At 47.2% G+C, this 15,788-nt stretch overlaps 1 protein-coding gene across 1 annotated transcript in view; it reads right to left on the bottom strand.

Moving 5' to 3' along the window:
• LOC144797860 (uncharacterized) overlaps positions 1 to 9,690 on the bottom strand; it is a 97,259-nt gene extending 87,569 nt beyond the window's left edge. The window contains exon 1 of the mRNA XM_078668663.1: positions 9,590 to 9,690. Within this exon, the coding sequence (XP_078524789.1) occupies positions 9,590 to 9,612 (23 nt within the window). The 5' untranslated portion in view covers positions 9,613 to 9,690. The remainder of the gene's footprint in view (positions 1 to 9,589) is intronic.
• Between the last annotated feature and the right edge of the window lie 6,098 nt (positions 9,691 to 15,788).

Raw genomic sequence — 15,788 nt, 5'->3', positions numbered from 1 at the left:
CTTGGTTATGCTGTGCTTGGTTATGCTGTGCTTGGTTGGGCTGTGCTTTGCTGTCCTGTGCTTTGCTGTCCTGTGTTTTGCTGTCCTGTGTTTTGCTGTCCTGTGTTTTGCTGTCCTGTGTTTTGCTGTCCTGTGTTTTGCTGTCCTGTGTTTTGCTGTCCTGTGTTTTGCTGTCCTGTGTTTTGCTGTCCTGTGTTTTGCTGTCCTGTGTTTTGCTGTCCTGTGTTTTGCTGTCCTGTGTTTTGCTGTCCTGTGTTTTGCTGTCCTGTGTTTTGCTGTCCTGTGTTTTGCTGTCCTGTGTTTTGCTGTCCTGTGTTTTGCTGTCCTGTGTTTTGCTGTGCTGTGCTTTGCTGTGCTGTGCTTTGCTGTGCTTTGCTTTGCTGTGCTGTGTTTTGCTGTGTTTCTGTGTTTTGCTGTGCGGTGTTTTGCTGTGCTGTGCGGTGTTTTGCTGTGCTGTGCGGTGTTTCGCTGTGCTGTGCGGTGTTTCGCTGTGCTGTGCTGTGCTGTGCTGTGCTGTGCTGTGCTGTGCTGTGCTGTGCTGTGCTGTGCTGTGCTGTGCTGTGCTGTGCTGTGCTGTGCTGTGCTGTGCTGTGCTGTGTTGTGCTGTGCTGTGTTTTGCTGTGCTGTGTTTTGCTGTGCTGTGTTTTGCTGTGCTGTGTTGTGCTGTGTTTTGCTGTGCTGTGTTTTGCTGTGCTGTCCTGTGCTGTGATTTGCTGTGCTGTGTTGTGTTTTGCTGTGCTGTGTTTTGCTGTGCTGTGTTGTGCTGTGCTGTGCTGTGCTGTGCTGTGTTTTGCTGTGCTGTGTTTTGCTGTGCTGTGTTTTGCTGTGCTGTGTTTTGCTGTGCTGTGCTGTGCTGGTAAGGGTATGTGAGGGGGTGTGAAGGTGAGGGTGTGAGGGTGAGGAGGTGTGTGAGGGTGATGAGGTGTGTGAGGGGTGAGGGGGTGAGGGGTGAGGGTTGTGTTGTGTTGTGTTTTGCTGTGCTGTGCTGTGCTGTGTTGTGTTTTGCTGTGCTGTGTTGTGTTTTGTTTTGCTGTGCTGTGCTGTGCTTTGCTGTGCTGTGCTGTGCTGTGCTGTGCTGTGTTGTGCTGTGTTTTGCTGTGCTGTGTTTTGCAGTGCTTTGCTGTGCTGTGTTTTGCAGTGCTGTGCTTTGCAGTGCTGTGCTTTGCAGTGCTGTGCTGTGCTGTGTTTTGATGTGCTGTGCTGTGTTGTGTTGTGTTTTGCTGTGCTGTGCTTTGCTGTGCTGACCTGTGCTGTGCTTTGCTGTGCTGTGTTGTGTTTTGCTGTGTTTTGCTGTACTGTGTTGTGTTGTGCTGTGCTGTGTTGTGTTGTGCTGTGCTGTGCTTTGCTGTGTTGTGCTGTGTTGTGCTGTGCTGTGCTGTGTTGTGTTGTGCTGTGCTGTGCTTTGCTGTGTTTTGTTGTGCTGTGCTGTGCTTTGCTGTGTTGTGCTGTGCTGTGCTGTGTTGTGTTGTGTTGTGCTGCGCTGCGCTGCGCTGCGCTGTGCTGTGCTGTGCTGTGCTGTGCTGTGCTGTGCTGTGTTTTGCTGTGCTGTGCTGTGCTGTGTTTTGCTGTGCTGCATTGTGCTGTGCTGTGTTGTGTTTTGCTGTGCTGTGCTGTGTTTTGCTGTGCTGTGTGTTGCTGTGTTGTGTGTTGCTCTGTTGTGCTGTGTTGTGTTTTGTTGTGCTGTGCTGTGTTTTGCTGTGCTGTGCTGTGCTGTGTTGTGTTGTGTTTTGCTGTGCTGTGCTGTGTTGTGTTTTGCTGTGTTGTGTTGTGTTGTGTTTTGCTGTGCTGTGCTGTGTTGTGTTTTGCTGTGCTGTGCTTTGCTGTGCTGGTAAGGGTATGTGAGGGTGTGTGTGAGGGGGTGTGAAGGTGAGGGTGTGAGGGTGAGGAGGTGTGTGAGGGTGAGGAGGTGTGTGAGGGGTGAGGGGGTGAGGGCGTGAGGGTGAGTGTCTCAATGAATGTCACTGCTTCGCCTTCTTTGAAAATGTTCAGTGCTGCAAATAGAGCATGCCGTAATTATCACAGCATGAGGCCCCAAAGTGATAATTATCACAGCATGCAGAGAGCCGCCCCACGCTGCTGGAGCACTCAACTGCACATTAATTATAGTTGAGTGCTCCAGCAGCCTGGGGCGCCTGTTGACATGCTGTGATAAGTGGGTCTCATGCTGTGATAATTGTTGCAGCGCCTGAGGAAGTGGAGACTCCTGCTGGGATAATTGGTCTTGTGGCGCCTCAGGAAGTAGAGTTTCATGCTGGGATAATTGGTCTGGCGGGCTTGCAGCGCCTGACGTCCAACAAACGTGCACAAGCTGCTCAACCTTGAAGCTCGTTCACAGACCTGGGTCGGCTCGTTCCCAGCTCTGTGTCGGGCTTGTTCACAGCTGCTACTCCCTTGACAGGGAGCAAGGCGGCTATAGAACTCGCTGGCGGGAGCGCTTCGCGCTCCAACGCCAGGCGAGCCCTAACCAGCGAACACCAGCCATACGATCACCCCCTGGTTTCCGCTCACCACGCAGACAACCACAGCCATCATGTCATCCATCCACTCTGGGGCTCCCACAGACCCCTGCCCCCACCATCTCTTCACCCTTGGAACCAACACAATCAGCACATCTCACTAGCATCCTCAATACCTCCATCTCCACAGCAACTTCCCCAGACTGATGGAAACACGCAAAGGCCAGACTCTTACTAAAGAAACAGTTGGTGGACCCCAGCGACAGTTACCGACCTATCTCCCTGCTCCCCTACTCCGGGAAAGTAAGCGAGAAGGCCATCTACCAACAGCTCAAATACCTGGAACAGAACAACCCACTCGACACCACAATTCGGGCCAACGACAGCAGAGACTGCACTTACTGCTACAACAGACATCAGAACTCTCGACTGCGGAGAAACAGCAGGCTTTATCCTCAGACCCCCCTGCTGTGTTCAAAACAGTCTCCCACCACATCCTCCTCAGACTTTACAACATCAGCATATAACAAATAACCATCAAGTGGATCACATCGCCTCACAGAGCATACAACTGCCCCCTTCACCTCTGCACCCAAGGGCATCATATACGGCATACCCCAAGGATCCTTCCTCAGCCCCACCTTGTTCAACATCTACCCGATTTCCGCCCCCCCCCCTAGCAGAAGTCGTCAGATCCCACAGACTTAACATTCTATGCAGAGGTCACTCAACTCTTCTTTTCGCTCAGTGGCAGCACTGCCAACGCCAAAACCAACTTCTGCAACACCGTGACCGGTGTAGCCAATTGGATGAGACAACTTCCTGAAAATCAACTCCAACAAAACAGAAGTACTTCTCTTCAGTGAGAACACCTGTATTGGAGCACAGCTGGTGGCTAGCAGAACTTGGACCAATACCCACAGACCGTCCATGCACGCAGTTTCGGCATCATTGTTGACAGCCAACCGGCCATGAAATTACAGTAAGCAGTCGCCTCCTCCGGCTTCCACACCCTTCGAATGCTCAGCAGAATCTTCAGAATGATCCCCATCAACACCAGAAAGACAGTGATGCAGGCCCTCATCACCAGCCTGACGGCAATGCCCCCCAAGCCTTAATACCCACATAGCACCTCAAAACTCCAGACCATACAGAACACCACAGCCAAACTCATCCCGGACCTCCCAAAATGAAGGAACATCATTCCCCCCCACCTTGGAAACGTACACTGGCTCCCCATCCAGAAGAGATGCCAGTTCAAGAGTCTCACATTGGCACACAAATCCCAACACGACCAAGGACCATCCTTGGCTCAATGGCTAGGTTAGATCGGCAGACCCTGATGCAGAGGTCTGGCCTGGGACCAGGGTTCAATTGCCACCTCGGCGGGTCTTGAGCTCAATTTCCCCGGACCTGATAATTCTCTCCTCGGTGCCTGGTCTAACCATGGGTCCCACTCTGACTCTGGGCAATAGCTTGCTTAATCTCCACAACGGTCCCAGCAGCGCTAGGATGCCTGGCTTCACCTTGGGGGTGCCCAGGAGTGGACATTTCACAGGAAAGCCAGGATGGGTTCCACAGTGGTATGAATACAGCGCTACGAGGCCTCCGGGTAGAAGTGCGCTATATAAATACTCTACATTTACAATTTACATCCTATGTCAACCATCGACTCAACTTTCACCTGCCCGCAAGACACCTGCACTCCGCCTCACTCGCCCCCGCATCTGGTGCAGCGGGTGATGCTCCTTCTACATTGCCACCAAGTCCTGGAACTGCCCCTCCACCTCCAAACTGTACTCTCCCTGGCAGACATCAGGAAGAAGCTCAAGACCTGGTTTTGCGATGGGGACACGGCACCAACAGAACCCCGATACCCCCCCCCCCCAAGGGTCATCGCGCTGGGCTTTACAAATGAGTTTTGATTGAAGAAATAGATAGTCATAGTCAAACTTTAGCCCAAAAACTTCTTAGGAAAAAAAAAATCTCCCTTAGGCATAGGATACATCCAAAAACCACATATCCAATAAAAAAATGGCTGCTTGCCACCTTTCGACGATACCATATTTTAACAAGAATAGTCTCAAAAGTTGTTGGTTTACTACGAACCACGGACAAGCCAATAAAATGTTTCATTAGATTACCTTTCATTATGGCTGCATTTACATATTCTGTCCATATCCAAAAAGTAGACCCGAACTTGAGGTTAAAACCAGATTCACACCACACTAATTTCAAAATCAGTATATAAATCCCCAGTTGCAACCCTTAAGTGAGCATAGAGGGACACCAAGGCCAGTGAAGATGGAGACGATTGGCCAACACATTCCATGAACCACCTTCTTTAAAACACCAAGACCTGCACAGCACCAGAAACCTGCACAGTAAACAGACAAAAATCACAACTACAGTCGGTCCTGGACTTGAATCTTACATAGTATGCCAGAGCTATGGTGCAGATGTAGGTTGTCTGGGTTGTCTCCATAACAGAGCAGAGGGTTATAGTCCAATATCCTCAGAGGGTCCCATCATTCACTACAGGGGCTGCCGCTCCTCTGAGGGTTAGCGAAGGATCGCTTTGTACACTTAATTCTGCAAGCCCAGTAGACCACTGTAGAATGTCAATGTGTAATCACGCAAAGTGAGAAAAAAAAAAAAAAAGGCTCAAGTCAGGCATCTCCAGAGACATTTAAAGGGTCTGACGGGTTCGTGGCGGTGGATGGGGATAAATCCAAGCCTCAAATAAATATGGACCAATCAATGAATAAAAGGGCAGGAAGGTATATTGTGACTGGTGCATCTCTGCCTGGCCTTTCCCATCACACCAGAGGGCGGGCAGGCAGGCAGATCCCAGCAAAAGTCCAACAGATTTAAGATCCTGCAGCAGTTGACCCTGATCCAATTCACCAACAGAGGACAAAGAATCAAAAAGTCAAACTGCCGTGTCTGATGATCATTTTATGGATGTGCCCAGTAAAATGGAGCGGATTGGCTGGCGGTCAATGGCATCAGCCAATCAAGGGTGTCAGATGGTAAAGGTGATTGGCATCAGCTCGTGGCGTCATGGGTGCTGCAAGAAATGTACCGTCACATTTTATAAAAGACTCCAGGTGCCAGACCTGGAGGAGTTCCTGTTACAGACTTCTGATGGTGGCGTCATCGGCTGGGTAAGACGGCAACCACAAGGCGGAAGTTTGCCTAGCGTACAGAGAAAAATCTTGGATGTGAGAACTTCGGAACGGTCTGCGGTGGTGATGGGGATTTTAAAAAAAAGTCAGAAGTCCAGCTCAACTAGGCCCACAAACTGCCCGTAGTCAGTCAAAAGGCAAACAAATTGCCCTCATCTTTGCTCGGAAGTAGGCAAAGCTGTGTTTCCCAGAAGTCCTTGGGCCACTTCACACCAGGGGATGTGGCAGATCACAGAAGGAATGGTCAGGGCTTGGGAGGTGTATGCTGGAGTGGCAGGCAGGCGGGTTCACTTCCAGGGTAGACATGGTGAAGGGGCAAGCAGATGCACAGAGAGGAGAGGCTCGTCTAGCAGAAGTAGCTCTCCTGGGTCCCTCCACACCTCATGTGAGGCTTTCTTGGAGCAAACTTTGGTCTATGTCTGCGGAGCTGCAGGTCAGGCACCTGCTCTCCACGCAGGATGCCCTTTTACTGGGTCTTCAGTGCCTGCTGTCTGGGCCAGGGACAGCCTCCGAGGACCGCTCCAGGCAGTCCACCGTGCAGGCCACGGTAGTGTTGGCCATTGATCAACACCTTTGAGATGTTGAGCCAGTAACTGCGGGACATTTCCCCGCCATTGCCTTGCAGATGGTGCGGACTGTGAACCCTAAAACAAGATGAGACTAGAAGGACCACGAGTCACCCCAAGGGAGGATGTAAAACCTGATCATACCTGATAGATTGATGACCACCTGTAGTGCTGCCTGCACGCACAAGGTCACTAGAGGGAGGCGCTGGAAGGACACAAGTCATCCCATTGATGATTGGCACAACCAAGTGTGCAGGCAGCTCCGTAGTCTTCAAAGCTCCATAAATAAACACAGCTACACTTTGGAGTAGGGATAACTTCAAAGAAGGGTCTGAAGTTAAGAGCCTTACTTCCTAGCCCAGGCTCCAGACTAGCACTAGGGGTAACCAGCCCTTGAATGGGGTCAGGCCGTTACCTATTGAAGTGCAAGTGTCATCCCTTCCCACCCAGAAAGCCATCAGAATGCAGATGGATACTCCGACACCTAACCTTCCAGTGTTTGTGGCTGGATAAAGGGAATGCACAAAGTGTACCTATCACACACCCCAGACATGTATTGTAGGCAGGCTGCAAGACACACAGCTAAGAGCAGGGAAAGGTCTCCCTTCTAAAAGTAAAAACCAAAATTGATGGACGGAATGTGGAACAAATCAAACATGCACCACCAGTCAAGAGATCAGAGTTAAATCTATTATTTTTTTTGCTCACTATGCTACCCCAGTTTAGTCCTAGCCATATGAAAATCAGCCTTCACTATGCTTGGCCCCTAGCTTGCTGTGCCACAGGATTCAAGCTAGCCTGGCTGATGTGGGGTGATGCCCTGAAAATGGTCCCAGAAGGTTTGTTTTTTGGTCCAGGGAGGACCCAGCTTTGCAGTTCGGGCTGGACTGTTCCCTTGAGGAGCAGGGTCAAGACGGATTTGCACAGTGGCAGCTTGCAGGGGGAGAGTGGCCGGGCAGTGGGTCGGGGGTAGTAAACTCCGGCATACAGCGGAACAGAGTTAAGTAAATAAAACTATTTACATTGCGCATGCTGCATCACCGAGTTAGCACTTCCTTTTATTCTGTGTGCGCAGAGCTGCTCATTGTTTGGGCGTATGGACTTTGTCTCTTCTGTCTCACGTAGCTGGCAAATTTTGAGATTACATATGTCATATTCAAATGTCTTACGAGTGACACTGAAGCAATATTAGCAAAGGTGGCCTGTGATGAGCAGCTTCCCACTTCCCAGCAGAGGATGGGGGCTGGTGGCTAAATTGTGAGCTGTGATACCAGGACACCCAAGTCATAGATGACCTTTTCGTTCCAGTTTTTTCCTTTAACAAAACTGCAAATCCATAATACAACTCTGCTGTTTAAAAAGCAAATAATGCCTGAAGGGGTCACTCAGTCCTTTCTCAGATGTATCTTTACATGGCCATATCTAAATTGCTCCACTCATGGTAAGGTATGTGTCACTAAAAAGACATTCAATGCCACCTTTCTCGGCAGTGATAACACTGGAGTTAAAAACACCAGAGACATCCATTTCATACTACAAGATTCGACACCACACACTTCCACAATACACAATCCCACTCCACATAATTCTACTACACTCAATACCACATAATTACTAGCCACATAACTCCAATGCACACCATGTCACATTTCCACTACACATAACTCCACTCAGTCAGCACCACACAATTCCATGCCACACAAATCCACAACAATTTCACCCCAGCCCACACAATTCCAATTCACACCACATACATCCACTCCATAACACATTGTCAATTCCTATAGCTCTCGGGTTGCCGAGACCGCCCGGCTTTGCCAGTGCTTGTTGTTCAGGCATGGAGATTTGTTGAGGTGGTGACAACAAATGAACACGGAGAGGCGAGGCACGCGGAGTCTCGAGGCAAGCGTCTGCACCGGCCCCGGGTCCCCGTGCACGAGCCCCTGGAAACATCTAGCATGTAAATCACGCAAAAAACAAACAGGATCAAATGCCGTGAAAGTTAAAAGAATGCATGTATTGAACATATAGGCGCATTTCAGAGTATTACAGATTACCTCTGACAGAAAAGTCTATATTAAAAGTGAGTTTTAAAATAAACTCTGAGAAACATTCCTAACCTTGCGACAATGCAATTAGGGACCATACAGGTTAAGTTAGTCGCCCTGCGGTATACCTAGACCTAAATATTTATTATAGGATTTAACACTAAACTATTAAATAAAATACGAGAGGTTTTTTTTCACAGCGCACTTCCCGAACTCGCGCATTTGAAGATGCGGGCATATGTGATGTACACAAAAGCGGCTTCGTGAAAAAGAATTACCAAAATCACACAGTGCGGAAGCAGGGACGCCGTGATTTAGGTCAGATTTTTCATTTTCAGGCTGCAGTTCAACCAGCTTCCATTTATAGCGTGGTTTTAATAAAAAAAATTAAGGGAGAAGAATGAAAAAAAAACGGTATAATCAATATTTATATATCGCTTCATAAGCATCAGAACGCAGACCAATAGTGGCAGGAAAATGGTCTCCTTCACTTGAAGGAAAGGAATAGGTCTAAATAACATTAAAACATTGAGCACATTGGCAGAATGCCATTCAAAGTAAACCGGTCTACTTATCAGGAGGATGCATCTATCTCCGTCCGGCCACCCCCTTCTCAAATCGGTGTTTACGGACCCGACTCCAAAGCGAGCTAATCCAATACTACATGTCCCAGAATGCACCGCCATAATAAAGGAAACCAAGTTCTGGGCACAAGTATAAATAACTGCCCTGCCGGGCATGGAATTACATGGCGACTCTACACTTGTAATAGTTAATACATCTAATTGGCATCGTCGTCTGAAGATCTGCTTGATAAAATGAGATTATAGAACAGAAATGCACATTCCAAAGTTGCTTTATTTCCTCCATCTGACACTTGTAGTGCCAATGTATGTTTTTTAGGTTTCCTTGTCCCTCAGCAGTAGTTACTCTAAAGTACCCTACATTTTAGTAGTGTAAATTCAGGTTCACTTGCGTAGCTGCCCGCGGGCTAGGGGCGTCACAGCTCTGGTCAGCACCGGCTTCTGACCCAAAAGCCAAATAACAAAACTACCAGTCCCAGTATGCACCTTCTGTTTGGAGAAAGCACAGCTTCAGAAGGTGCGAGGTACAGGGGCGCATGGCAACCAGAACTCTAACCATCTCTAAAGTCTATCTAATCTACTCACTACTGCCCCCCAGCTAGTCTTACACAGGCCTCAAACCAGCCTCATCTTTGAATTCACACTGCTCGTCACAAAAAGTGACTCCCCAAATATTTCCGTAATCCTCAAATAAGTGAGCTTCTAATGTCTCCTAACACTTCGGAAGTTAACCCTGTCCAGACTCACCCTGTGAGCAGCAAAGAGTTCATGGCGGGGGCTTCTGGCGCACCGAGAGCTGCCTGACCTACACAGCTCCACAGAGAACTCTACCGAGGAGGCCGGAAGAGGGACAGCCTCCCGAGATGGAGGCTTTATAGCCAGCAGCTGATGGGAGTCAGCCGGTAGGAGGCGGTCTCCTCCTCTGAGCAGGGGCCGGGAGGCAGGGCTTCCGGGGACCCCGCTCCCCGGGGCCAAGCACAATGTACCTAAGCAAGGGACACACGGCCTTGTTTCCTAACTGGAGGTAAAATGAAGCGCCAATGCTTGATGACTCTGAGAAGGCCTTATTCGACAAAAGAAAGGCCAAGGGTCCCCAGTGCGTGCCTGGCACGACAGCCGATGCTGGAATTTTTTAGCCCCCAGCATTACACACAGGCCCACTCTTGCAGTGCAAAACGGAAAACTACAAGTCCCAGAATTACCCTGCAACGGGCTAAAACGAAGACGTTTAAGAAATGGTCCACTGCGAAGCTGTATCTGCGGCAACTGTAATCGTATATGGATTAGTATTTTAACCAGCATTAAATTACAAACTTATGAAACTGCGGAGGGTATCTGATAATTGTGTCCTTGTGTAACGCAACTGGTGCTCATATAAAGCGCTCTGATACTTTCGGGTCAAGTTCGCGCTATATAAAACTCCGAAAAAAATATGTATATATAAATGATTGTTGGCTTATTATCCTGATCAGAATTTAATTCCAACCATTTGCAGATCTGTGAATACAACGTTTGTGTACTTTATCGTGAGCGTATTTCTCTTCTTTTCAAATCAACTTCCCCCTCCTCATGGCTGCCCCCCATGTGGGACACTTTCACTCGGTGCATGCTTTTTAGGTACCCGTGCTTTGCCTAAAACCCACATTTAAATGGTAAAACAAAGACTACAAGTCCCAGAATGCAAAGCGTCTATGGGCTGAAAAACACAGGACTGGCTCAGTGTGTCACACATATGAATAATATATATTGCGCTTCAACACCCCATCAGGGGTAACAGGTGCTATATGAATCCGAACCTTTTCCCCTCTTCTATCCCTCCGCTATCCTTCTCACTCCAAGTAACTGACTAATATCCTCCACTCAAATTACTTTCATATTTCACCATACTAATTCACCGCTAATACTTTATGGGTTTCCGGAGTAGCGTGGTACTCGCCAAAAAAGCGCTCCAACTCCCCATCAGGGGTTTAGAAGCGCTATATAAATACAAACCTTCTTTCCTCTTCTATCCTTACGAACCCAAATAACTGGCTAGTATCCACCACTTAAAATTTACATTTACTTGTATGTTTCACTGCACTTATTCAACACAAATCCTCTATGGGTCCCGGAGTAGCGTGCTACCCGCCGAAAAAAGCGCTTCGACGCCTCGTATGGAATAGTAAGCTATACAATTACAATACAATACAATCTACATTTTTAAAGGTTTTGAAGTGTAGCTACCCCTGTACAGCAGCCCTTCTGTGAAACAGGGACATGACAGGGAAGATGAGATTCAAGCTACTGAACTTCAAAGTGTCACCAGAGCTCAGTGACCTGACAAACGTGGGACTGGACCCTGGTTTCTGTAAAGTAAACAAAGACGTCCACAAGGAGACACCTTAACCCACCAAGCTTTATTTCACAGCGGACTGTAGGCTGCAGCGGTGTCAGTCAAATGTAAGGTTTACTGGGATTGGCCCTGGTCCTTCTTGATTATCAAAGGACAATCCCATTTGGCAATCTAGAATTCAAGAATGGACAGTATCTCTGAAAGGCTGGTAGGGTTGGGACAGTGTCGCCCACACATGTATGAGTGAGTGGAAATTTCATGAAAGGGGCACCATGGCTAAATAACCCAAACAGTATTATTTTTGTGACACTCCTAACTCACGTTTATCTTACCTGATCTGAGAGGTGAGGGAGAAGTAAATACTGTGCCCATTCAGTTCTGGGCATCTCAGCTGGAAACGCCAGCTAGCCGTGGTACCAGGCCATTAAAGGTACAGCATCCCTTTAGGGAAGTGCTATTGAAGGCATTGCAGAACCTGAAAAGGGGGCCTGCTGAATAGTAGTGTCACTGTCCCCGCTGAGAAGTACTATCATATCCATAGACAAGTATACCAGATGTTGGTGTGCTGTACAACTGGGCAGTGCATGTTTAATATTTGTAAATATTTTCAAGGATCTTTTAGAAAAACTCAAAGTAAGTGAACATAAGTTGCTTTATTTATCCATTGGTATATGAAGATTCAAGATATCTTCATAGTCAAGGAGATAGCTGCCAAGTTTTCATTTTGCTTATGTGTGATATTTCCAGTTGTGTGACATTTCCAGTTTTGTGTGACATTTTAAGGCCATGTGTGTGACACTTTGAGTGACACTTTATCGTACGTTGAATAAAGCAGTTATAACCATGGAATTATTGTGAATTGAATAAAGCAATTCTAAGCATGAAATAAGATAAATATTGGGAAACGCTTGCTTTGCGCATTTAGAAATTGACTTAAAACAGACCGTAAAGCAAAGTGATCTGTGAAAAGCAAGAACAGACTGAAGATTTCAGTCATCCACAGGGTGACTTGCCAGATATATCATGTTTCATGGCTTGCCACTTCCCATCATGCCCCGAATGCATGACAACACAAACGCGCATTCACACACAAATTCGCACAAACTGAATTTCAAATATTGCAAATTATTTTATTTAGTTAAAAAAAAAGTCCAGTAAATATTATTTTTATTAGAAAAAACCACCACAATCTAGTCCGTTTACACTTTTAGCATCATGTCCAAAAGCAGAACACCGCCTAAATGCAGCAAGTAACTATGAAGACGTTTTCAGACTATGATGAAGGCACAGTGTCACTTCAATGTGTTTTACCTTTTTATGAAAAACATAAATTTACAAATATTTGGATTATATACTGAGCACACTCTTGCAGATGACTTTGGAGCTTCACCGGATGGAGGTTTTTGAAAGCTACCAGACTGCTGCTTCTGCTGGCACACTGGAGCCTAGAGACTAGTTTCACTTCAGCTGAAAACAGTCACCCGAGCCCTGCTCTCTAGCCGCCTCGACTACGGCAACGCACTCTACGCTGGAACCACCAAACAATTACTCAACCACCATCAGACCATCCAGAACACCGCAGCAAGACTCATCCTCAAACTCCCCCAGGAGACACTGCATCATCCCCCCCACCCCCCTCAGAGCCCTTCACTGGCTCCCCGTTCAGAAAATATGCCACTTCATGCACCTGACTCACGCCTAGAAGACCCTCCAAAACTCCGAGCCCGCCTACATCAACCACCGCTTGATTTCAATTTTTGGCGCGACCTATCGGAGGCGAGCACAAGGAAAGATGCTAAAGGGTTCTGGGACTTGCTAAGGTCGAGAGACAAGCCCATTGATCAACAACTGACTTGTAACATCCCTGGTGTTGCCTGGTTTGCCCACTTTTCGAAACTGTATTCGGCTCATATAGGGCCTTTGAACCTAGAACCGCTCCTAAAGCCCAGTTTCACAGATCTCCTACCAAATGAAGTCCCATTTACCATCTTGGAAGTAGAGAAGGCAATCAGGAGTACTGTTTCTAACAAAGCGGCAGGCCCGGATGGGATCCCGGGCGACCTGATAAAAAATAATCCCCCATTCTGGAGCAGACTAATTGTTGCCCTTCTTAATGAGGTTATGTTGGGGGGGTCTTACCCTGACTCTTGGAGGGGGGCCGAAGTAGTCCCCATTTTCAAGAAAGGTAGCAGGGAAGACCCAGCTAATTATCGCCCCATCAGTTTGCTGGATTCAACGCAAAAGATAGCAGGGAAAGTGGTATTGGGCAGAATTCTCGAGTGGGTGGAAGAAAATCAGATATTGTCTGATTTTCAAGCAGGTTTTAGATCAGGGACAGGTACCGTCGAGCAGACATTTCGCCTTTTAATGCTCTATTGGAAGGTAGTGGTGCTAGGAGGGGGCAGTTTGTACTTAGTCTTCATAGACTTAAAAACAGCCTTTGACCTGGTTCCAAGAGCGTTATTATGGAAGGTCCTCGACGAGTTAGGTCTACCACCTTACCTGTTGGCCTTGCTGGTAAAATTCCATGATAACAACTTTGCCCAAATCAGATGGGGTGTCCAGGGCGAAAAAACCCTGTGTATTCCAGTAGACAGGGGCGTCCGCCAGGGGTGTGTGCTTGCCCCCACTCTGTTCTCGCTTTACGTTAATGGAGTGGTGGAGCACCTTCTTCAACATCCTGCAGATGCACCATCCCTGGCGGGAAGGAAAATCCCGACGCTCCTGTTTGCGGATGACACCCTCCTGATTTCGAAATAACCTGCAGGCATACAGTCACTACTCTCCAGCTTTAAGGCCTTCTGTGACATCAGAGGTCTGGCCATAAATATTGGCAAGACCAAATTTCTTGTCCTTAACCCGCCTAAGAAATCTGTTAAACCCCCCACTCTTGACTCTGTTACATTAGAACGGGTCAGAGAATTTGACTATCTGGGCATACGTCTTTGTGATAGTATGAGCTGGAAGGCCCATCACCAAAAAGTGTTCCTAACCCATAAGAGGGTAGTTGGTGCTTTACTTAAAGAGCAGCGTGCTTCCTCTATAAAACCTATTGGGGCACTTCTTGATATTTATAGGGGTAGGGTTGTGAGCGCAGCACTGTATGGTGCAGAACTTTGGGGTACCCAGAGAGTGGATACTTTGGCCCACCTAGAAAATAAATTCCATAAAGATCTGATGAGGCTTCCCCAGAGCACCCCCACAATCCCCATCCTGCTTGACGCAGGTTCTCGCCCAATCTGCGAGCAAGCCAAATTACGCCCCTTACTGCTATGGTCTAGAATCTGGAACGTCCCCGAGCTCCACAGTTATGCAGATGCCCTAAAAGATGTTCTGTCCTTACCTGGCTGGCATAAGATCGCCTGGCTCAGAGAGGTCAAGAGGGCATTGTACAAACTTGGTCTAGGAGCTGCGTGGGAAAATAAAACAGCACCTCCCAAACAAGAACTGAAGAAGGCTTACTGGTCTTGGGTGGATAGTGAGAGACTATCTAATTCAAATCATCCAAAATCTGTTGCAAATTTCTTAATGGTTAAAGACATCCCCTCCAGAGAACCATACTTGGATTTGATCCACAGCTCACATGACAGGGCATTATATTTTAAATTCAGGGTTGGGGTCTTACCTTTATGTCAGTTTACCTCTACCTGGAAACCACCATTCCAAACTGTACCGCATTGTCCATTCTGTGAGTTAAAAATTGAATCTGTTGCACACTTTTTATTTGAGTGTCAAGTTTATAGGGCCCCTAGACGGAGGTGGTTGAAGCCTCTTTGCAGGAGCCTGGGAACCCGCTCACATCTGGAAGCTATAAGAATATTGCTCTCAGATACAAGACCTTTTTTTGCTATTTGTCTGGCTAAATTCCTAGGCTGGGCTTGGCGCATAAGATCTGCTAAACAACTGATGTTACAGTAGAGTGTCTCTTTTTCATTCTGTATAAATTTTATGTTTTTTTGTGTAAATATGAATGTTTAACGGTACTATGAATTGTAAAATTGCTTTGTTTCGACTATTGTTTTTATGCTGTCATGTTTTGCTTTTATGATATGTTTCTATATCGAAATAAAGCTTATTACTACTTTTTTACTACATCAACCACCGCCTCATTCCTTCTCCTACCTCGCCGTCAAGTCCTGGAACTACCTCCACCACACTAGCACTTAAATGCGTTAGTCTAACTCCAGATGCGTGGTGTTTTCAGGGCTGTAATTCGTCATTAAACATCACGGATCTGCAGAATGCCCCTATGCATATCCAGGGAGTGCTCTTCCTCCGGGAATCCATTTTCATGGTTTGAGCCTGGTTTCTTTGTGAAGCAATGGTTGGAAGAAACTGTCACTTAAACACGGTTCTTTTAGAAACTGTGCCCTCAACATTGCTACGAGTTTTTCCGTGTCAGGTGTCTTCATACAAAAAACATTCAGAAACAAAATAAATATTTGAAAAGACAGAAGGTCAGCAGTGACACTAGATCTATTGGCTTTGCCAATTCTTGCTTGTGTGTGTTGCATTCCAAGGTGAATGTAGTTTATTCAAATAATCAGTTCCCCATGAAACTCTTCCCAGTTAGAGGCACAAACATTAACGCAAACATTAACGTGGGCTGACTCT

This window comes from Lissotriton helveticus, chromosome 12 (genome assembly GCF_964261635.1).
Source record: "Lissotriton helveticus chromosome 12, aLisHel1.1, whole genome shotgun sequence".
NCBI classification, from domain to species: Eukaryota; Metazoa; Chordata; class Amphibia; order Caudata; family Salamandridae; genus Lissotriton; species Lissotriton helveticus.
This window is presented reverse-complemented; position numbering and strand designations above follow the sequence as displayed.